The sequence below is a fragment of the Pelobates fuscus genome, chromosome 10 (assembly GCF_036172605.1).
Source record: "Pelobates fuscus isolate aPelFus1 chromosome 10, aPelFus1.pri, whole genome shotgun sequence".
Classification (NCBI taxonomy): Eukaryota; Metazoa; Chordata; class Amphibia; order Anura; family Pelobatidae; genus Pelobates; species Pelobates fuscus.
Genome location: NC_086326.1, coordinates 80,510,369 through 80,534,186, shown reverse-complemented (window position 1 = coordinate 80,534,186; position 23,818 = coordinate 80,510,369). Strand labels below are relative to the sequence as shown.

Sequence of the window (23,818 nt, the reverse complement as noted above, 5' to 3'; positions counted from 1 at the left end):
TTAGGTTGCTAGATAGGACCTGCCAAGAATGGCGTACATTGACGTTGTGGCAGGCTTATGCAATGTATTATTATATACTGTAACAAAACCCCATTATTTTTGCCTAGTTGAGGTGTTTAAATTATTTTTAAATGACTGAGTGCACTGGATCTTGTATGTTGTGTAAAATAACAAAAAACAAAACAAAAAGTAAGACTAAAAGAAAGTTTAACAATTGCAACAATCAACAGTGCATCCGTTGTGCATACATTTGGGATTATGAACAATAAATTCATCTATGCCACATTGATGTAAAATATAGGATATAAATTCAATTTTAACAAATGTGGTCTATTCATTTACAGAAAATAATTGCTGCACTTTCAGGTGACTGACTAAGGCATTTTACTAAAGTGCCCCATAAGAACTGAACATCTTCCCCCCGAATATGGTTTTCACGTGAAATCAGAGGACAGAGCACACTTCAAAGTGCGAGCTGTCTGAGGACAGCAACATTTTCTTTGCAACCCCCCACCCCCCCAAAAAATACAAGTAGATACTAACATTTAATAAGTAATAGACTATATTACTTTAAAGTATCATCATGCCATTGTCGCATGACTTCAATACGTTACAAAAAAAAACAAAAAATCACTAAAAACTTTGCCTTTCGCTGCTCTTGTTATTATCATTGTGACTAAAATATCTATTTGCTTTTTGAGACTGGGAAATCAATCAACCAAACAATGGATTTAAGTTAACAACAAGATGGAAGTAGGTTTACTAATACAAATGACTGATTTTGGCTTTTAGTGTTGCCACTTTTCTATGTTTTTGTTTATCACAACTAAGGCTTAACAAAAAAATTGCTTAGGTACATATGGAAACAGGACATTTTCAATAGATATATATATATATTTATCATTATGTATTTATACGAGATGTGGGAGTGAACATGTAAACTTCTATAACCCAAGTGCATATCTCAAAACACAGCAAAGCCCTTTCTCCTCATGCATCCACTACAAAGCCATGCTAATGGGTTAGATTCAAGAGCGATAGGAATGACTGGTCAGAAAGCAAACAAGCTATGTAACAAATAGCAAAGGTTTCCTGTGTCTTAGTTCCACACTGTAAGGATAAGGGAAAACGGGGTGGCGAGACCTTTAAGCTCTTAAAAAGTACCCTCTCTAACTGGTTCAGGTTTTTGGGGTGATCACCACTATAAAGCTCCACTTTGCAGAGTAGACATGAAGAAATCTGTGGAAAACAGTCAAATGCATGATTTAAACAAAACAAAGACAAACTTAGGAAGATACACAAGCGAGAACAAGTGGAAATGGAACAGGGTACAGAAATTATGACAAATAAATTTCTCAATACATAAAAAAATTTAAATAAACAATTTTTGGGCTGCAGCAATTTAAAAGGAAAGATTGTACTTTAAATAAAACATTAGTCAAAATTGTTTATCTTTGTTCAGTCTTTATAATATACTTTTTATTTTTCACATCGTTTATATTAACGATGTTTAAGAAATGCCTATCTTTCGCACTCCTTTCTGACAACTATAGTCTTCTGTCAGATTGTCCATTATCTGATCCAATGCTCATTATTTTGCAGCTGTCTCTGCTCTGCCAAAAGTCATCCAACAGAAAATGCTGCAGGCAGAAAAAAAGCGCACAATTTTGAAAAGCAATGGATGGTTGAAGAAATGTGAGCACTAGGTCTGATAACTGGAAAACCAACTAAAAGGTACATAAAGATGGCAGTCAGACAGGAGTAATGGGAAATTTAGGCAAAAGACTTCTTCAAAAAGTTGATTATACCTGGGGGGAAAAGGGTGATCTATGAAATATATTAATAGTAATAGAATTTTTTTTATAGTGTCCATGTTTCTTGAATTCATTGTAGATGTGAGAACATTCCATGGGTTGTTATCTATATGAATCTAAATACTTGCATAATGATAACATGGCTGAAAGATTTGCGCATTAAAAAATATATATGAAATGCATAACTTCAGGCATTTAACAAATGTTTTCTATATTTATGTGTTAAGAATTGTACATTTAATATACATCTATATATCTTAAAAGGTTACCTATCCCAGCAGAACATGGTAATGTTCTTATATTGAAACTCTAAGCCGTGTGAATGCCATTACATTGTTCTGCTCTGTGTGTATTCTGGCAAAATATATATACCGCTGCAATCTGTCAAGTCAGTAAGTTTGTAAAACACCAGGGAATGGTATCACGAGTGAGTCAAAATAGAAAATTGTGATATACTTTAGGTATGCTAATGGGTTAGATCCTCTAAGTCCTGCAGCACATCCCACAGATGCTCAATCGGATTAAGATCTGGGGAATTTGGAGGCCAAGGCAACACCCTGAACTCTTTGTCATGTTCCTCAAACCATTAATGAACAATTTTTGCAGTGTGGCTGGGTACATTATCCTGCTGAAAGGTGCCACTGCCATCAGGGAACACCATTGCCATGAAGGGGTGTATGTGGTCTGCAACAATATCTATATAGGTGGTATGTGTCACAGTAACATCCACCTGAATGTCAGGACCCAAGGTTTCCCAGCAGAACGCTGCCAAGAGCATAACACTACCTCGGCCAGCCTGTTTTCTTCTCAGTGCATCTGCTGCTCTCTCTACCCCAGGCAAATTATACACATGCACCCAGCCGTCAACCTGATCCACCAGATCAGGAAAGGATCTTTCGTTGCTCCATGGTCCAATCCAGACACTCATGTACCCATTGAAGGCCCTTTGGTGGACAGGGGTCATCATGGGCACTCTGATTGGTTTTCAGGCTAGCCTTCACTCTTCATCTGCATCAATGAGCCTTTGGTGCCTATGAACCTGCCTCCGTTTCGTCTGTTGTCCCTCCTTGCATTACTTTTGGTAGATACTAACCACTACATACCGGGAACACCCCACAAGACTAGCTGTTTTGGAAATGCTCTGACCCAGCCATCTAGCCATCAGTATTTGGCCCTTTTTAAAGTCACTCAGATCTTTTCCCGATTCCAACATATGAAATTTAAGAATTGACTGTTTACTTGCAGCCTAATATATCTCACCCCTTGATATGTGTCATTGTAACTATATAATCATTGCTATTCAAGTAATCTGTCAGAGGTTTTAATGATGTGGCTGATCAGTAATTTAATGTATATATGAATTGCAATACAGTTTCACAATATCTCAATATAAAGCTAAAATCTAAGGACATTGGCTGTCAATTTAGAAAGCACTATGTATAGATTAGAAATTGCCCAACTACAACATATACTGAAACAAAAATAAAGATGCCTATTATATGTGCAAAAAATATTGTAATTTGTTTCTGTAACTATCAATCCAATATAATTTTAGGAGGTATAAAAACGTAATTGTATATAAATGAGAAAACAAAAATGAACTACAATTTTCACTCTTGTAATACCAAGAGCACATTAATTTCTGAACAGTGACAGAGACAAGTACTATACACCTTTTGCACGCTCTTACAGTCTACATGTTCTGAATACATCCATCCTACAGGTCTAGAACATCTCATCTCAGTTGCAACTTCATCACCTTATGTGGATCAAGCCATTAAACAAATTATTCCTTTACATGAGTAATGCTTATTCCTGTAAAAAGGTGTGGTATATCTGAACAATTTCAACACACTTCTTGGCAAAAGATAAAGCTGCCCATTTCTTTTTAGACAAATTATAGCTGGTCTTAATATTTTGGATTTATGACACGAATAGTATATTTAAAGGGTTATTCACTAAAGTGAGTATTCAAGCCAAATTCAAATTTAAGGCCAAAAAAGGTAAACTGGACAAATTCTCCCAGTCCGTTTTGCTTCCAGTTAAACTATTTCGGACTTAAATTTGAAATTAACTATTTAATTCTCACTTTAGTAAAAGAACCCTGATAAAATGTATATATGCAAGGAGTCTTATCAAGGAAGAGCATGAATTCAAACAGGATAGAATACACTTGGGTCAGTATAATTTATTTTATGAAGTGCACTTCATAAGCACATCCTTTCATTGGCCACATGTTACAAACAATATAAAATTAAATATTTAATTAGGTTTGTCCCTGCAGCAATAATATAATCTACATATATGTCCCTGATTTGAGATACATGCATTGATAACATATAAAGTACATGCATTGCATTTGCATGTATTAGATTACATTTTTTACTTTGGTTACATATCTCCCAGTCATATGATGGCTTATTTCATGGTTTATGAATAGATTATCTATAGTAAACCTGCTGTATTTCCCTCACTGAGTTAGCATTTGCGAGAAACACCAACATGGCTATATTGTCAGAAACAGATAGGCAGCATCATATAACATTTCAAATATTTGGTATATTAAATATGCTATTTTTTTTTTTTTTTTCATTCAGTAGGTTTTCAATAAAAAAAGATTCCAGCAAACGTAGGCATTTTAGAAAGTGTATTCCAAGAAAGTAAAAAAAAAAACAAAAAAAAAACCTAACACTGTGTCCTGCACAGTGCAACCCTGGGAGTTACTCTGAAATCAGACTGATTGGCTGTTGACATCACATGGTCTCTGCAGATTTTATTTATTTATTTTTTTCTTTTAATCAGCAACTGAGGGGATTTTAATATTTTGATTCAAAGATGACAAACCCCGCACTAAAAATCGACACTGTTCAAGTGGAAATTCAAGCTAATCTTACTATTGCTTGATTAAACAAACAACGTTTGCAAAATTGTTTGTCAGGAACACAGATCTACATTCCTGACCCTATAATGTTAAAACCACCATTTAGGTGGCTTGCCCACCTTGTCTCCCGGCCCAACAACATTTTTCCCCCTCTACCCTAAACGCTGGCTTGACCAATCAGCATCTTGTCAGAGATGCATTGAAAAGGCAGTGTTTACAGAAAGAAGTCTGCAGGGACAGGCTATACTCACCAGAGCAACTACATTAAGCAGTAGTTGTTCTGATTACTACAGTGTCCCTTTAAACTGATGTATTGAAAGAAATTTAGAGCCGACAGCGCTACTTTAAACTTGTTTCATGTGCCGTAGTTTTTTTTCTCCCCATTCATTCAAAGCACACTACCAGGTATGTAATTGCCCACCTGAGCTAAACATCCAGGAAAGTAGCAGGACCCGTTGTCTGATTAACAGCTTGGGAGCTGTAGCAAAGTAAATTTTTTAAAAGTGACACTTTCAATTGCCCTATTTACATTTAAAAAAAAAAAAAAAAAAAAAAAGAGCACACTCTTCACACATAAATTAGTTCAGCAAGCTAATGCTTTAGGTGTCTCAAGTATTCCTTGAAAGGAAAACAATGAAAGTGTATGAAGTCAGAATATGGACAAATAGTGGTTTGTCATGTGCATGTTTGTCCAAAATCAGGAAAGGAAGGGGGAGGGAACATAAAACAATACGGTTTGCTATCAAAAACATGCCACATGGGTTCATACAATCTAAATGTACCTTTTTCATGTTTGTTCCTATGTAACTTTTAGCTTCTTCTTTGAATTGCGGTAGCCTGAAACAGAAAGTGGAAATGATGTTGAAGTGGGTTAAATGTTCCAGCATTCTCTAGAACCCCTCACGAAGTCTCAGACTTCGCTTGTGAGCTGTTACTTCCACTGTGGAAATCTCACCATTATATACTCAAATGAATTAGGGAAGCATTATGTGTGAATAAGGGAAAACTACATTCCACTCGTGTTAGTTTGACATTTTGCACCGGTGAGAACACTACTTAATAATGCGTTCGATCTTGTGGTCATGACACATGGATAATTTAGTTTTTGGTGGAGGAGTGTAGTACAGTCTGCAATTTACCTTACTAGATAATCGGATTACACAGCTTCTGTTAAAAGTAACTTTCACTACAGGCAACTTCATTTCCAAATTTATTTCATTTCCAAATTATGTACCCAATACAAATTAACTTATATCCTTTTTAGTGGTCAGCATTATTTTGCTCACCTATCATTTTTAGCAATCTTGTTAATTAGACTAGATATTTGTTGAGAGCAGCTGTTATTATGTGGATTACTTTATTTTAAAGTTAGTTTGTTTTTCAGTATTGTACTGAAAGTATTGTACCCCCCCCCCCCCCTCTCACAGTGCCCTCTCTAGCAGATAAAGGGTAAAGTAAGTAAGGGTCCTCATGCAAAATTAATCCTTGTTCACCCTTCTAAGGCACACCGCGTACTGAGCTCCGCAGGGCGGTCAAGGCTTATAAAGCCTTGCCCCGCCCTGCAATTAGGCTTAGAACACTGATTGGTTGGTTTAAGCCAATCAGAGTGCTCTGTGTCATTTTACACAGCGTGGGAAAATTCCAAAGAACTTTCCCACGCTGTGTAAAATGACACAGAGCACTCTGATTGGCTTAAACCAACCAATCAGAGTGTTCTAAGCCTAATTGCCGGGCGGGGCAAGGCTTTATACACCTTGAACCGCCCTGCGGAGCTCAGTTCGCGGCGTGCCCTCGAAGGGTGAACAAGGATTAAATTTTTTTTGGCACTATTTTTTTTTTTTTTTTAAAGTGCGACGGTTATATTGGCTTTTTATTTGGCCTTTTTGGGGGCTGAAGAAAGAAGATTTTAGAAAAAAGACGACATCTAATGGTAAGTTTATTTTTATTTATTTACAGGTTTTTAGCTTTATTGTCTCCCCCCTCACTATTATTAGGATGAGGGGGGTAGGTAGGGCTTCATTTTATTGGGGAAGGAAGGTGACTAGGGGCTCGGGGACCCCTAGTCACTGGAAGGTGGGGGGGGGGGTGTTAATACTTAGCCCCCACCGGCCGCTCAGGGGTGGGGGCAGGGGGAGGAGACAATAGGTCCCCCCATCTTTTTTTAATGGCCCCCACCCGACGCTCAGTGGTGGGGGCCAAGGGGGGAGGGCAATAGGTCTCCCCCTTCTTATTGCTAAGAGCCCCCACCTGCCGCTTAGGGGTGGGGGCCAGGGGACGACACACAATAGGTCTCTCCCCCCCCCCCTTACTGTTAAGGGCCCCCCCCACCTGCCGCTCAGAGTTGGGGCCAAGGGGGGAGGCAATAGGTCTCCCCTTTCTTATTGCTAAGGGCCCCCACCTGCCGCTTAGGGGCGGGGACCACAATAGGTCTCCCCCCCTTACTGTTAAGGGCCCCCACCTGCCGCTCAGGGGTGGGGGCCAAGGGGGGAGGCAATAGGTCTCCCCCTTCTTATTGCTAAGGGCCCCCACCTGCCGCTTAGGGGTGGGGGCCAGGACACAATAGGTCCCCCCCTCTTACTGTTAAGGGCCCCCACCTGCCACTCAGGGGTGGGGGCCAGGGGGGAGGCAATAGGTATCTCCCCCCTCTTATTGCTAAGGGCCCCCACCTGCCGCTATGGTCATGGGGCCGTCAAAGAAAATGACCACATGACCTGTCAATTCATTTGTAGACGCCCATTCATTCGATTCGCGCGGAGGCTGGAGGAAGGTCAGGAGGAGGCCATCATAGCGTTGAGGGGCATGCGCGGGAATTTACCGCGCGGGTGAGTATGGGAAGATGAAGTAGCCGCGGTCACGTGTTATCTGGCGAGAGGAAGATGGCGACCTACTGGAAATAGATCCGGATCACCAGCAAATCTTCCAAAAAAGGTAAGTAAAGGGATTTAGAAATATTTAAATGGGATTAAGGGGAAGTTTAAGGGTTTATTAATGTTAATAGCTTAAAAAAAAAAAAAAAAAAGAGGATGCGGCCATGACCGTGCCGCTTTAAGTTTCAATCAGAACTTACTGCACAGAGAAGGCTGCTAACAGCAAGAAATACAATTTTAAACTAAATTTAAAGAAAGTTTGAAAATTAGATTTCTTTACAAGAAGTGTCTAGGGAAGTGGTGTAAGTCTTTGCCAGTGTAGGTGTTGCTAATAACAGAGTTCTCATGTGCCTATATTCAACTGTAAGCCAATAGGAGCGTTTGTGCTAGTATGTTTTTCTTAACATGTGTAGAGGAACATAGGTTGAATCTTTATAAACAATTATGCACAAACCCTATTTGCATGTATTTATATATGTAAAGAACATGTAAAGAACAACATTTCTGTTGGTTTTTTTCTCATCTAGGTTTAGAGAAGGCGATAACTGCAAACTTTAGAGAATTATTGAGACTAATTAAAAAGTCATTGAAGAGAATTTAAAAAAAATGGAATATCAGATTTCACTCGTGTTAGTTTGGCATTTTGCACTGGTGAGAACGCCACTTAAATTATGAGTTGGATCTTGTGGTCGTGACACATAGAGATAATTGAGTTTTGAAGGTCAGTATTTTGCAGTTGCAATTTAGAATTTTCACCTGCCTGATGTGTAATCCAATGACATATCATTAAAGCAAAACATGAATTTCTGAATGCCAGATCGAGATGTTTGTTTTCAGTTCATCAGCTTCTATCACACAGAAATTCTAGAGGTTCTTAACCTCTTTAAGAACAGCTAAAACGAGGTGGGCCTGCACTCATAAGCAAGAACACATGGTACCTAAAAAAGCCATTAGAAAATATTAACACAATTAAATTAGAAAGGTGTAAAAGAGAAGTAAAAGAGAAGAGGTTTTAAAGGTAAGAATAACTTAGGGGACTTGAAATAATGCAAAAAAAATAAATACAAAAATACAAAAACTGAAAACCAATATTAAATTAAGAAATAACCGATAACTTAGAATTTGGAAATACGTTTTACATGAACGACTACAGCCTAACTATATATACTATTGCTCTTGTCCAAAACTTTGCTGTCATGGCTAATGCAAGGGGTTTTGTACACTGTGCGGAAGAGGCACAGTGTACAATACCTTCAGCTGGGTTCCCCGCTGCCCTCAATTCAATGTGAACCCCCCTGGTAGCCTGCACGAAGCAACTGGACCACCGGGGAGTGCAATGTCGTCATCCCCAGCCACAGATAAAAGGCAGGGAAGGGGGAATACGATTATAAAACAAAGAATTTCATGAATAATAAAATATAGTGGAGCGCTATCTTTCCAATAAAGTGCCAATGTGATAGGGATATCAAAGAAGGAATAACTCACTTGGCGTTTTACTTATGTACCTTTACAAATACAAACGTAGAAAAATAGTGTAAAATCCTTAGGATAATATTATTTAAAAAAAAGGTCTAATTTTCCAGAGCTACAAAAACCTACCTCTGGTTTGTAGAGACTTTTGGTTTGCTAAGGCACTCAACTCTTTTGCAGGTCAAATGAAGGTAGTATCCTTTTCTTTCCAAAAACGCTTAGTGAACAATCTCAGAGGTAAAAAAAATGTGCGTATGGTGTATTAAAGCTTTAAGAGTATAGACAATGTATAATGAAGATATTATACTTCCAAATCTAGAGCCTATCAATTGACTCAATGTACTGTTTTGAGGCTTGACTAAATATATTTGATATATACACACACAACTGTTATTTCACTATTTCCTTGTTATGTGTATTGTTTTTATATCATACAGTATATATTTTTTAGACTACTGGCAAATTGAAAGAAGATGGCATTTTCGTGAACCATGCAGCGGTTACTTTGAGCCAATTGATAGGCTCTAGATTCGGGAGTATAATACCTTCATTATACATTGTGTATACTCTTAAAGCTGTATTACACCATATGCACAATTCTTTTCTCAGATTGTTCACTAAGCGATTTGGGAAAGAAAAGGATATTACCCTCATTTGACCTGCAAGAGATGGGAGTGGTTACCCTAATACAGGGATAGGTAACTTTCGGAACTCCAGATGTTGTGGACTACATCCCCTATAATGCTCTAACACCCTTAATGCGGGCAAAGCATTATAGGAGGTGTTGTTCAAAACATCCGGAGTGTCGAAGGTTGCCCTAATATATGTGTGTGTGATAGATATATATATTAATTAATGTACATAACATATATAATATGCCTGAGTGCATATGGGATCTTGTATATGCGAGAAAATTATAGACTGGTGGGACAAGTTTATGTTAATTATGTAAAACACTGTTTCTTACCTGTAACTTTATCTCTAAATAATACATTATTATTTTTTTTAAGTTTTCCTGTCCACCTAAAGTTCCCCCTGTCCCTTCCCCCCATTTTTGTTTCCATTTAATAGTTGATAATGGATATGCATACTGAAACTAAAAATACATTCAACTCCTCCACTGACAATGTCACCCTTTAATAACCCTTTAATAATTTTAGAGATAAAGCAGTCCTAACATAGCTATTTAACAAACCACCAAATACTAGGCCATAAGCTTGACATTTAGAATGTTTGCCATAGAACCAGTATGTCATTTTTGACAAATTAGCTGTAAAATGCTACAAATGAATGTTCATGTGGTTGTCAAATGTCTACTTCTTGATCAGATTTTTAATACAATGCAGTTGAAAAAAACAATTAAAATTGCATGTTTATTTTCAATACCCCTTTCTCGAACTGAGAAAAGATTTACCCGCATTCATTTGATCCTTACATCCCAATTTGTTACTCCTAGCCTATATTTTTAAATCTTTCGAATATGCTTTCTGACGGATACCCAGAAATGAGCTAATGTGTTACATAACAGGTAGCCCTGAATGTTGGGATGTTAAGAAAACACAGAATGGTTTCAAAAATGACAACACAACCTACCAACAGCTCTTGTGCTCTATTGATTAATGTGAGCCTATTTTTAGGTGACAGCGCCGCTTTAAGGAATTCATTACTTCCCACCGACATCCTACAGACCAATGTATGACGCAGATAGGTAGCAATGTTTATTTGGTGGGTCACGCAAGATGCCACTTAAAGCTTTGCTTAACAAATTTCTAATGACCGTCTGACAGCAACGCAAATTTCTGTATGTATATCACGGATATCAGGACGGCTGAACATATGTTTTTTTTCCTACAGAACAAAAACAAGATTTTGCACATACTCAGGGATCAGAGTCATAATATACTATTTTTATAAAAGAGATAAGATGAGCAGACATATTCAAATATGTTCTTATAAATATATAAATGACTTAATGATGTTATCATGAAATTACTGTTATTGTTATATGTGCATATGTGATATTGCTATTTGTAGGACATATTGAGTCTCTATATTCTATTTCATCAAAGGTGAAGAACAACCTATTTTAGAAGATCAATCCATTGGGATGCATAGGGGTAGAACTCAAATAAAATGTGTAATAAAGTAGAGCATATGGATTTTTGTTTTCAAGCAAACTGCTGCTAAAACATTAAGTACTAAATAATCTGGCAATAATGTTAAGGCACCCCAAGAACATGAGATTAATTTTAAATATGAACAATCTACTTTTGGGTACAATGTAAACAACTACATGGGTGCGCTGGAGTAAGTGGATCATTTAATATAAAAATAATGTTTTCAGAATATTTACATTTTCAGAAGAAATCTAGTACATAAATCTATTCTGCTCTCTAGCAACCATGGCAGTGGTGCTGCTAAAACCTACCTGTACTCTTTATATGGAGAGGTGGCATTTCATATAAAGTGAATATTGGCTTTCCCAAATTTCGACAAGCTAAATAAAATCAGTTGACATGCAACCCTTTTCCGATCTTCGAGGCTGTTGATAACACACCTCACACATTTGACTGGTTTAGTAAGATGTAAAATTGTAGCAGCTATAGGTAAAATCATATGCAATTCAGAGAACCTCAACCATTTGAGGTAACTTGAATTTCAGTACACTCCTAATCATAAAGGGTACGTAAAAACGTATTGTGATGTAGTATCAGATGCACTTTACATAGAGCTATATATGCAGTATTTTACTAGTAGATCACATGCCCCAGACTTTGTTGCGAAGTACAACTACCCATGCTTACTGTCCTACGTTTACTTTTTTTGTCCACCTCTCAAGATCAGAAGTGGCTGTCTGCACTTTGCCCTGCGGACCCTGAAAATGTGTAGAATATGCCAGTCCTCAGGGGGCCGTGTCAGCAAGGCACAGGCAAACACAAGAGGGTTTACCTTGAGAAGAGCAGCTGCACCATGTCGACAAGAGTGTGCTCTGCAGATTTTCTCAATAACTCTGCGAAGACAAAAACAAATAACACAGGTGTCATTACGCCGTGTGATATTATCAAGAGGCTTCTGCAAGCGGTCTCCCCTCCATTCTTTGTTTACAGAGGATTACAGCAAATTTATTAAAACCAGGCCCTGTTCTCCCCCCTTCACTCATTGCCTGTATGGCTCGGGGACACCAGATGGTGCTGTGGAGCTGAAACAATAAAGAAGAGCAACTCAAACCGATACCTTTCAAAAAAAAAAAAAAAAAAAGCTGAAACTTCAAGCACACCAGTGTTTCCCTGGGACTATTCACAGCACAAGTTTTGCAGATATTAAATCATTTTAATAATTGTGTACTGTTCAAGATCTTCTTAAATTATAATGTCAAACATGACAGGTAACTTCATCGTTATAAAACAATCAGATAATTAAATAAATAAAAAATCAGAGCTTAATTAAAGAAAAGGTTGACACCCAACAGATTAGAACTCAAAAAGGGATATAAATTAATATAGTTTTTCTAGACATATTAACAGAAATCCATGTTGTTCAAATAACAGTCAGCATCCAGAGTGGACTCATCATGAAGGAATTTACTTCAGACTGCCCTGTTAATTTGTTTTCTTACCGCTCAGCCTCATCTCAAAGCATATACGGAAACAGGACTGCATGATTTCACAAACCGACTCATTGGTTAGATGTGCACCAACCGGTGTGAGAAGCAGGGTGCGCAAGACCTAAAAAAATAAAAAGCTTAAATGATATATGCAAAAAACATCAGATTTAACTCTCAGATTTAACAGAACTGCCAACTGATCAACTAATGCAACTATTAGTGTGTGTGTGTGTGTGTGTGTAGGAGTACGTGTGTATTTTATTTAAGTTTACAAAGTTTCAGGTGATGTACTCCGTGGGGTAATTCACAGAGGGCAAGAGGGAATATTAAAACCCTGTTTAGATGGTCATGGGATTTGGTGTAAGCAGCTGCTGTATGAAGCTTGGATCAACTCTAAGTTCAGTTAAGAATATGATTTTTATCCTATTTCCAGGAGTCAATATCAGCAGTTGTTGGTATCTCTATTTTTTGTTTTTTTCCAACTCTTATCATTGTGACCATGGATATCTAGCAGTGGTACACACGTTCTAGAAATCTAACCATTCCCCAAAAGCGAAACATAAACCAGACACAGGACAACAAAAACAAAATGCACTACATGAGGAAAGTGGATTCAGAGCTTAAGGCCGATTCTATGATTAGAAGTCAATATGTTTCTCCTGGTAAATGGATAGCCTTTGCTTCCTTCAACTTTCAATTATCTGGAGGAAGGGGAGCATTTTCTGCACGGTTGACTACCTAACTAACTTCCCCACAGGACCATTCCTGATGCAGCTTGACAAATGCCTGAAATCAATTAATTGAAGCTTTTAATTATCTTTTATTTGAAAAAGCTTTTACTTCAGGTACATGAGCCCAATGTTTAAAAATAACATTAGGCGCAAAGCTCCTGCAGAGTCAAAACATGGCCCGTGGCTCCGTGTAACAGGATACAAAGGGCTTAAACAATTCATCTAATTGCACCCTGGATAAGGACAGAGGATGCGGTCCCTGTCTCTCTCGGGTTACCTGCAGGATTTTCATCAAGACAACTTCGTCGCTGGCTGGGTCAGTGCCAACAAAACGGGCATGTGTGACAGCATCTGCCATATTTTCAATTCCTTCAGCTGTGCCTTCATGGCCAGGATCTAAAACACAAGAAAAGTATAGTAGTATCCTCACACTTACATGTGCTGAGCAAGGTACAAGTGTCCAAAAATAGCAGTTGTAAATTATAGATACTTTTACTTGTATCATTGTTTTAATTATTCTGTCGCACTTATGTGTTATATCATGAGAAAACGAAGTGGTGTAATTTATAAGTTACGTCAGAAATTCGTGTAGGTAAATCAGTTTTCTTTGCAAAATTCTTTAATGTGTGCACATTTAAGTAACATTGTAATTTACAGAAGTGTTAAGCTCAGAAAAACAATATTTGTATAATTCAGTTTCAAATAAACAAATGATGTAATTTTTAATATAACTATTGGAACAGATCAAAATGTGGAGAAAGTCAGCAGATCGGAGGATCACTGCACACAGCCCAGATAACAAAACTGTTAACTGGACTGTGCACAGACCAGAATGAGAGGATATGGATGAGCGTAACGTCACCATGAAGGCAGTTCTACACACGTTTACATTTATTTTGTAACTTTTTCCTGCATTTTATTTTGTACCTTAAAATACATGGAAATCAATTCCTAACTAAAGTGTCCCTTTAATCTTTGCCTGTGTTTTAAAACATTTCAAAGTACACTTCATTTTAATGTTGGTTGTGTTAGAAAAAGCTACACCTTAATTCTTTCCCTATACAAAGCAATGGCTGTGTTCGGAGTATGTTTTAAACCAGTGGTTCATCAATGCTTTTAAAACTAGTGCTATCAGTCACTGCCAAAATCTGCTGGACATATTGATTTCAGTGAAAACAAAATTCCAACACTGCACTTGGGAAATGCTGTTCTAAACCTGTAATTCGTACTCTATAGGTTTCGATAGATTTGAATGACCAAATTTAAATATATCTACAGGAAGCTGACCAACAGAAAACTGTAATTACTATACAGTAACCTGTAGAGGGCAGTGGGCACAAACGACATATTGGCTGTTAGTGGTTATGGTGCTTGGAGCGTTCCTTTAAGCTAATATGGAATATGTCAGAACGAATAATCTTGAAATACAATTAAAGATTTATTGTAAAATGTCTAACAACGTAGTAAAATGACACCATTGGTGTCAGTAAATTCTCCACTGGACTGGGTGCAGCTAAAGCTAGTAATCTCTTGTTGGTAGTTGCACAATGACCGCGATAAAAGCCACAGGCAGCAAGCACTGTGGCATATATGTCTGGTGGCAATAAAGGTGTTAATCTGCCTTGTCTGGGATTGGAATGTGAGGACGTTTTACATTTTGTGGTAGCTGGTTAGACATGTATCTGGGCAGGATTGATGACACAGCTGTTGCTGGGTGCTGGAGTTGGCCTGGGATTGGTTGAAAGTCGCAAGCATATTAATAGTTCTTATTAATGTTGAGGATACAAAAGGTAATATCCCAAAATGTGGACAGTTATTTCATGATGTAAGCCAGTTTTGCGCTACATATTCTTTCCAGCCATCTACTTAACATTTTTTATTTGTTTGTTTTATTTATTTATACACTTACCTATTAGTGCATATGACAGGAACTTGTTGACAGAAGTAAGGGCAAGTCCTGTAATGGGACCAGTAGTATCTTCTGAACGGATTACCTCCAAAAATGGTCGAAGAAATGTGTTTGGCTCAATTTCAGAAAGTTCTATTAGGGGAAAGAAAAATAAAAACTATTAGACCTAGAACCAAGAAAAAATTAATTAAAAAATCTACAATTACAACAAATTTAACTATAAGGTTGATAACAACTTGGTATATGGAAACTATTATCAAGATGAGTTTGAACATTCTTCTAATAAATTACAATATATACAGTGGTCGTATTACTATATAATAACTCAGGAATACATGCAAAATATCACGGTAGCATTAGACACTGTTGGGTCTCAAAGATCAACTTTCTCCATGGTAGCTTTTTTATTAGATCCCTTTTTTACTTAAAAATACAAGAGATATGAGTTGGCTTTGCAAGTCTTATGTGCGCATGAACACATACAGCATTTCTCAGCAAATACTTGAGCGCGCACAAGCACAGAGAGCATGCGGTGTTAACATCCCTCTGGACATGGAAGTGCTGCAGAGTAATTTTTACTTTCCTGAACTTACTACAATATCGCTAAATAGGTTGATAGGATGGTGAATGGTTACTTGTGAACATATAAATCAGCATAATACAATGGATAGATTTGCGTGTGGCTAATTTTGAATGTTAATGTAAACGACAGCTACTTTTCACGTATCGAAATTTAAAGTTGTGGCTTAGGAACAAGAAGAGTCACACTGTATATACCCAGATAATCTTCCATAGAATATAATAGTACAAATAAGGGTGTATGGCAAACGAACCAGTAGGGAAAGGAGAGAAAGCAGAAAACAGATAACCAGTCCAAAAACATCCCATAGAGCAGGGGTGCCCAAAAGGTAGACGACAAGATGTTGTAAAACTACAACTCTCATGATGCTTTCATGCCATTAGAATGACAAATCTTGGGATATACCATTTGGGCAGCCCTGCTTTAGAGATAGGCTACTGATGCTGCCGCAGGTGGAGTTACACCAGCAGCAAAGCATTTTAATGGGATACTGTAGGCACCCAGACAACTTCATCTCGTTGAAGTGGTCTTGGTGCAGCATCCTGTCCCCTTAACCCTGCAATGTAAAACACTGCAGTTTTAGAGAAACTGCAATGTTTACATTGCAGTGCTAAAACCGCCTGTATTGGCAGTCCACCAAACAGCCAATCGAGGCACTTCCTGCAGTTTCACGGAGTTTGACTCTGAATCAACGATGCTGGATGCCCTCATCCTTTTATTATTATTATTATTGCCATTTATATAGCGCCAACAGATTCCGTAGCGCTTTACAATATTTTGAGAGGGGGGATGTAACAATAAATAAGACAATTACAAGAAAACTTACAGGAACAATAGGTTGAAGAGAACCCTGCTCAAATGAGCTTACAGTCTATAGGAGGTGGGGTATTAGAAACATTAGGATAGGAAATATCAGGTAGGAGTGAAGCAGAGCTGGAGAAGAGAGCAAAGCACTATCCCATAGGAGAGAGCAAGAGACAGGTATGTAAGGGAGAGATTACTCTGGGAGGCCATACGCTTTCCTGAAGAGATGGGCTTTAAGGCCCTTCTTAAATGATTGAAGACTAGGGGAGAGTCTGATGGCAGTAGGCAAGTTATTCCAAAGGAGAGGAGCCGCCCGTGAGAGGTCCTGCAAGCGCGAGTTGGCCGTACGGGTGCGAGCAGCGGTCAGGAGGTGATCGTGGGCAGAGCGGAGGGTACGAGGAGGGGCATACCTCTGGATCAGTGAAGAGATATAAGAGGGGCTGGAATTGTTCAGTGCTTTAAATGTATGGGTTAGCACTTTGAATTGACTCCGATAGGATACAGGGAGCCAATGTAAGGACTGGCAGAGGGGCGAGGTGTGAGAGGACCGACTGGATAGGAAAATCAGTCTAGCTGCAGCATTCATTACAGACTGTAGCGGGGCAGTACGGCTTTTGGGGAGACCAATCAGGAGAGAGTTACAGTAATCCATGCGGGAAATTACTAGAGCATGGACAAACTCCTTGGTAGCATCTTGCGTAAGAAAGGGGCGGATGCGGGCTATGTTTTTGAGTTGGAACCTACAGGACTTGGCAACAAACTGGATGTGAGACTCAAAGGTGAGACCAGAGTCAAGTATGACGCCAAGACAGCGCGCTTGTAGGGATGGACTTATGTGGATATCACTGACTTGAAGGGAGAGTGAGAGAGGAGGATCAGTATTAGGAGCAGGAAAGACAAGGAGTTTGCATAAGGACACCCACCGTCAAGCAGAACTCAAAAGGAAAGCACAGATTCAATGCTTTCCAATAGGGAAAGCCTGATGCGCACGCAGTAGTCGCCACGCATGAGCATTAGGTTCCGCCCATCGTTTGACATCAGTGGAGGAAAAAGAGCGACCCAGCACCGGGGGACATCCGAATTGGAGTTAGGCAAGTGAAAGAGAGGGTACATCTATTCCTAACATGCGTTACTTTACCGCTGTATTTGCAGCATTTCAAAATAAAACCCTGCACGCAGTCCAAGCACCATGACCACTTCAAATCACTGGATCATGTACTCCCAATTACAATTAAGCAGAGGCTCCCATCACTGTAACACGGTTATTGACATTGTCATGAACTGCCCGATTGTCTCTTTTGTTGACTTTTCATTTGCATTATGATCTTCTAAAACGTTCTGAGATCCCATGACCAAACTTCCAAGGCAATACAGTTATGTAAACATAAGGGGAACAGTGTTCATCGCTCTAAAGCTTTCATTCACAATCATATGCAAAAGCATGTTTTCAACACTACGATGCTTCACGTCTGTAATCCTATCCCCATCAGCTGTTTAAACCCTGTCCCACGTCAATCTGTCTCATCTTAAAATCCACATATATATCCTTTTATGAATAAAAACATGCAGATCATCTACTAAATTTATCTCCATAAAAGAAAAAAGGGTTAAATATGAAATCCATAAATTCTATTCCAGCTGAACAGAGTTTGCTGCTGTTGTCCATGTGTAATAAAAAAATATCTTATTTCACAACTGCTATAACCCCAGGACGCTGAAATAGAAATTATAAACTGTGAATCCAGTCATACTATTCTAAAGCCCCTCATGAAATTTCAATAGATCTTGATAGAAACAGTAACTGATATTTAAGCATCTACCAGCTCAAGTTCTGAAGTCAGAAGCATTTCTCTAGAAGGAAAATGGAAAAACACATAACAAAAATGAAAGGTGTTATGTGAAATAATGCCATCAAGTAGTTAGAGATATGAATGATGACATGGAGCTGCTCAGGAAAGCATTATTTTGTGCAAGTAGCAGCTTCCTACCTATTTCTTGAAGCTTAGAGGTCCGGACAATCAGTCACAGACTTATTCTACTCTGCTATAACGAAGAAATAGAGAGAATAGCTGCAATGTACACTTCCAAGCAGCCATTACGACTGAGAAGGCTACAGTGGTCTGAAAGGCATAATAACTATTCAAATGCACTAACATGAGATAACCTTTTTGATAACTTTCTTTGCTAAATGTCAGACAGACAAACATGGAGCAAATTATAACAAGGACAGATAAAGCAAGCTCTGCAACCATATATCAGCCCAACAGCAGGCAGTCATGAACCAGTGAGGTCATCTCTAACAGTTATGGCAAATTATATGGTTTAAAAACAATCTGGCCTTCAAAATAGCAGACCATATAATACGCACACACAAATATAGAACACACTTAACATTTTTAAGCAGCATTCATAACTTAAACAATTAAATCTAGTCAAACAGGCAATCCAGCAAGCTCACAGAACGAACATCAAAAACTAAAAAAAAACAAAAAAAAACCACACAAAACAAAGAAACTACACTGAAAATGGTAAAGGGATTACATCCTCAATTTAGAGGCTTTATGGGAGAGGCGACCTTAACCCACCACATAAGTACCACTGCTGGTACAGGGTGTCTAAACTTACAGCACTTCATTACTCCCTTATACATTTATAAATGGAACAAAAAAACTACGTAAACTAAAAATAACAAACAAAAAAAAAAAAATACAATTAGCCATACGTGTTTTATTCCCCCTCTCTATTCGCAGAGCTTATTTAGGGAAACATATGCAGTGTAAAAAAAATAAAATTAATGCTGAATTTAAAATATAAATACATTTAAAAAATTCGCAAAAATGAAATGTCAAATTATTAGGCTAGAAGTCTATGATTCATTATCAAGTTATAATGTATTTCTAAGATCCATAATATTCTATGCATATACATCACACATTAATGAAGGTAGATGTAAAAGGGTAAGAAGTAACAAGAGTGACCATTCATCCCATCATTTGTTCTGCCATTGGTGAAAAGGCTGGACACTTAGATAAACATTCTATGCGTGTTCACAAGATAATTTCTAACATAGAATATAAAGAAAGGCTCTGACACATCATGTGTCTGGTGCTGCTGTCACGCCAGACATAACACGAGCTTCAAACAGATATATATAACATGTCTTTGTCTTTAACATTCCTTGGGTTTTCTATGTGATTTGTGCACTGTGCAGCGATGTGAAAACTTCTGTCCCAAGATTTGCAACATCTCTACATGATCCATGTTAAGGCATGTTGGTTTAGTTATCAAAAACAACCATGCTTAAACAGATCTACAGAACAATGTTTATGTTGATGGGGAAAGTATATCCTCAAAACAAGGGAGACATGTTAAGCTTTAAAAATAAAAATTAAAAAAAAATGTACAGTGCCCTCCTGTCACCAGGATGTTTGATCTTTGTAACCATAACGACTTGTACAAGGTTTTAAATGTTTTAGTGTTGTACTATTTTGTAAATCTTGCTTAGTATGGGACTGTGCACAGGTAGACGGAAATGCACCTTTAAATATCAGGTTGTCCAGACTCCTAACATTTAACTCTTACTGGTGCCTAATGTGTGCTGTTTTATATATATTCCTTTGGATCTTTCCTTCACTGGTTATGATTGTTAAAGATAACATTTTGCTAGAAACCATTAACACATGGTAAATGTTGTTGGCAGATGTCAGTAAATTGTCATATCAGAAGACCATTATGTGTGACTACTTCTTAAAAACCATATACTTTTGAGTATTTTTTTTTTTTCCTCCAAAAACTGCTATTATGCTTACAGGCCCAGCATGCCATATTGTGAAATTGTTTACTGTTGGAAAACAAACACTATAATATACATTTTTGTTTGTAATTTTTTAGCAACACCAGCTGCATACTAATTGCAATGGTTTTTATATATATAAAAAAAAAAAAGTTTAATACTGTGAATATAAAATAAAATGAAAAAAAATAAAAATCTAACTGGCAAGGATTTATTTGTGTTATTTGTTTACCAAACATGGAAAGATGGGGAAATAGAATTTGCTCATACTCATAATTGTGTAAATGATAATTGACAAGGATTGTATATCTAATACCCAGTGAGTAAAGAGCCACTTTTGAATTATCATACAAACTATAGGTGGCTCCCATTAAATTACATAATTCATACACACTATCATTCGCTACCAAGTGTGACCTTTTCAAAGCAACTTCTGTTCCCATGTGCCAAATATAGAAAAATCATATTGTTGAATTACAGCTCTAAGTAAATCATTCAGTACAGGTGCAAGAAATAAATATAATATATGGCATGTAATATATTTTGGAATGTTTTTACATCTGTTTGATAAAAAGGGAACCCTTTTAAGCAACTAATGCTGGCACATGCCATTCTAAGTTATGCTACATTTTATTATTCTACTTTGATGATATGAAAGAGCCTGGGAGGGCTCTTCTATTTAAAGTGAGCCATTGCCTTTCACAGATTACTTGTTCAATATAACCCCCAAAGCGTTTAATTACGTCAACAGACATATGAATTTTCATCCATAACTTTGAAACCAACCTCATCACACATTCGTTTAGGAGCCAGGTCATTCATATCCTCTTGCAATAGTGCAAGCATGCTTTAGTTTAAAACACTAACGGACAATCTCACCAATGTGTATTTTTTTTTTTTAAATGCTAAATGTCCAATCATGCACAGCACACCGTTAGGTATTCAGAAAGGCTGTGCACACCAAACAACCTATAAGAATATACATTAGTATTTTGGGTAAAATATAAGAAATACATAACTTTTCCCAGCAAATCAGACTCTATATTAGATATATTTCTAGTAAGCCCAGTATATATTTGTTATGCATGTCTGAATGTCATAGATTAAAATCTCAGTGGATCGGCTCACTTCTTCATCCATCCTTAGAAGAGGAGTACTGACAATTGTCTGATAACAGTAAGTCTTGTTTTGCAGGGTCTTTGATGATGTGCCTATAGGGTTTAAAACGTCAATTTTATATATATGTACCTATCTTTATGTGGACTTTGAGAGAATGGTCACATTGACATTGGACTGCCAAGGACACTAACCATTCCATGCTATGTCCCCTCCTCTCTTCTAATGAACAGAGTATGAAGCATAGCCAGAAAAAAAGCACATGCTGCGAAGCCAGGTATTCAATGTTATCCCATTAAGCTAATAAAGGCATGTGCAGAAAACCTCTGTTCCTCAGCACCCCCTCATAACAGTCATCTGGTGGCATCACAAATTCCCCCCTAAGTAGTACTACAGAGCCCCATTCAATAGATTTTTTTTGGTTTAGAATACTTTGCTGCTTTGAGAAGCAGTCTGATGTAAAATTTAAAAACAACAAAACCACTAATATCCAACTGTAGAACCTGGGGCTAAAGAGTCTAAAGCTTCAGCCCTCATAGCTATCCCCAGCAATGCCTACGGATATAAAAAATTAGACCCTTAAATCAGTACTCAGTTGAGGCACCTTTGACAGCGAGAACACCTGCAAGTCTTTTTGAATATGATGCGACAACTTTTGAACACCTAGATTTCAATAGTTTCTGACAATTAGATCTGCAGCTCATCTCAAGCTTAGGTTGGATTAGTACTATTCGTGGACAGCCACATTCAGGTCCCTTTCTCAGATGCTTGATATCGTTTATATCCGGGCTCTGGCTGGGCCATCAAACATTCACAGAGTTGTCCGTAAACCAAGTTCAGCATTGTATTTGCTGTAAACTTAGGGTCATTGTCCTGTTGGAAAGTGAACATTTGGCCTAGTCTTAGGTCCTGAACGATCTGTACCAGGTTTTCAATAATGATCTCTCTATTGTGCTGCATTCAGCCTTCCTTCACCCTAACCAGTCTCACAGTCCCTGCCCCTGAAAACCACCCCAAAGCATGATGCTACCACCATGCTTCAACATAGGATGGTACTGGACAGGTGATTAGCAGTGCCTAGTTTCCTCTAGACAGAATGCGATGAATTAAGGCCAAAAAGTTAAGTCTTCATTTCATCAAACTAAATAAACTTGTTTCTCACAGTCAGGATTTTTTTAAAACAAAATGTATTTAATATTTTTGTTGTGCATATTTGATTGTAACACATATGCTTGTGGTGCTCCAACAGCAGTCCTCAAGCGCATTTCTTTATACAACAGCAAGAGCAGTGGAAAAACTTGCACATTTTTTATATATATATATATATTTTTTTATTAAAAGGAGTATATTTAGGAAGCATAAGTATCCTAGTGTTTAAGGTTACAGGTTGAAGTTGTGTGCATGTAAGATCGCTGTGTAGATGTTTGAGTGTCATGTTTGATCTAAAAGCTAAAGTTACCATGGGTTCCAGGGCCTAATAAGTTTTAATATGTATGATACCGGTCCCCAAGTCTGGTAAGGGCTCGGTTGGTGGACGTGTGTGGGTTCTGTCAGAGACATTGTGTGTGATTGTGCCAGGTGTATGTTATGGTGTGTGCTTGCCCTGTGTTGCATTGTGTTGGATGTGTTAAAGCAAGTTGGAGTGCCAGGTTGTCAGGTGTGTGCTAGCAGGTGCGCAGCTGTGTGTGTTGGCAGGTGAGTCCCGGATTTTGTGGGTAGTCCAGCACATCAGGTTAGGGTGCAAGTCATGAGTCAACCTATGCCTCTGCTCCGTGGTAGGCTTAGGGGGCAGAATGCGGTCGAGAGGCAGAGATCAGGTGAACCTCCCCAAAGCCCTGGGCCGTGTTCAAGGCCTGCATCCTCGGGCCACGAACCGGGTATCTCTTGTCGGTGGCTGCAGTGTACACAGTCAGGGTCTTATAATTTTTTTTATTAAAGGAGAGGCTTTAGCCTGACCAGACTGCCTTAAAGGGCAGATCAGTTGAGTGTTGCAGTGATGGTTATCATACTACAGGTTTCTCCCATCTCTGCACCTCTGGACCACCGGGTTCTAGATCACCTCTAATCTATGCCCATCACTCCTATTGCTCAGTTTGGCTGGGCAGCCAGCTTTAGGGTGAGTTCGGTTAGTGCACAATGTTTTCATTTAAAAAAGTATGGAGGCCCATGTGGTCTTAGGAATCTTCAATGCAGCTGACATTTTTTGTACCCTTCCCTAGGTCTGTGCGTCAACACTTGATGAGGAACAA

At 38.2% G+C, this 23,818-nt stretch overlaps 1 protein-coding gene across 5 annotated transcripts in view; it reads right to left on the bottom strand.

Moving 5' to 3' along the window:
- The window catches only part of GBF1 (golgi brefeldin A resistant guanine nucleotide exchange factor 1), a 177,689-nt gene that overhangs the window by 76,582 nt on the left and 77,289 nt on the right, over positions 1-23,818 (bottom strand). For 4 of the 5 annotated variants that reach the window (XM_063434328.1, XM_063434330.1, XM_063434329.1 and 1 more), the window contains exons 4-8: positions 15,277-15,408; positions 13,645-13,763; positions 12,649-12,757; positions 11,982-12,042; positions 5,478-5,532 (exon numbers count right to left, since the gene is read on the bottom strand). In XM_063434328.1, coding sequence (XP_063290398.1) covers positions 5,478-5,532; positions 11,982-12,042; positions 12,649-12,757; positions 13,645-13,763; positions 15,277-15,408 — 476 coding nt within the window. Of the gene's footprint in view, positions 1-1,164; positions 1,240-5,477; positions 5,533-11,981; positions 12,043-12,648; positions 12,758-13,644; positions 13,764-15,276; positions 15,409-23,818 lie in introns of all 5 variants that reach the window. The other variant, XM_063434333.1, reaches the window with a different exon arrangement.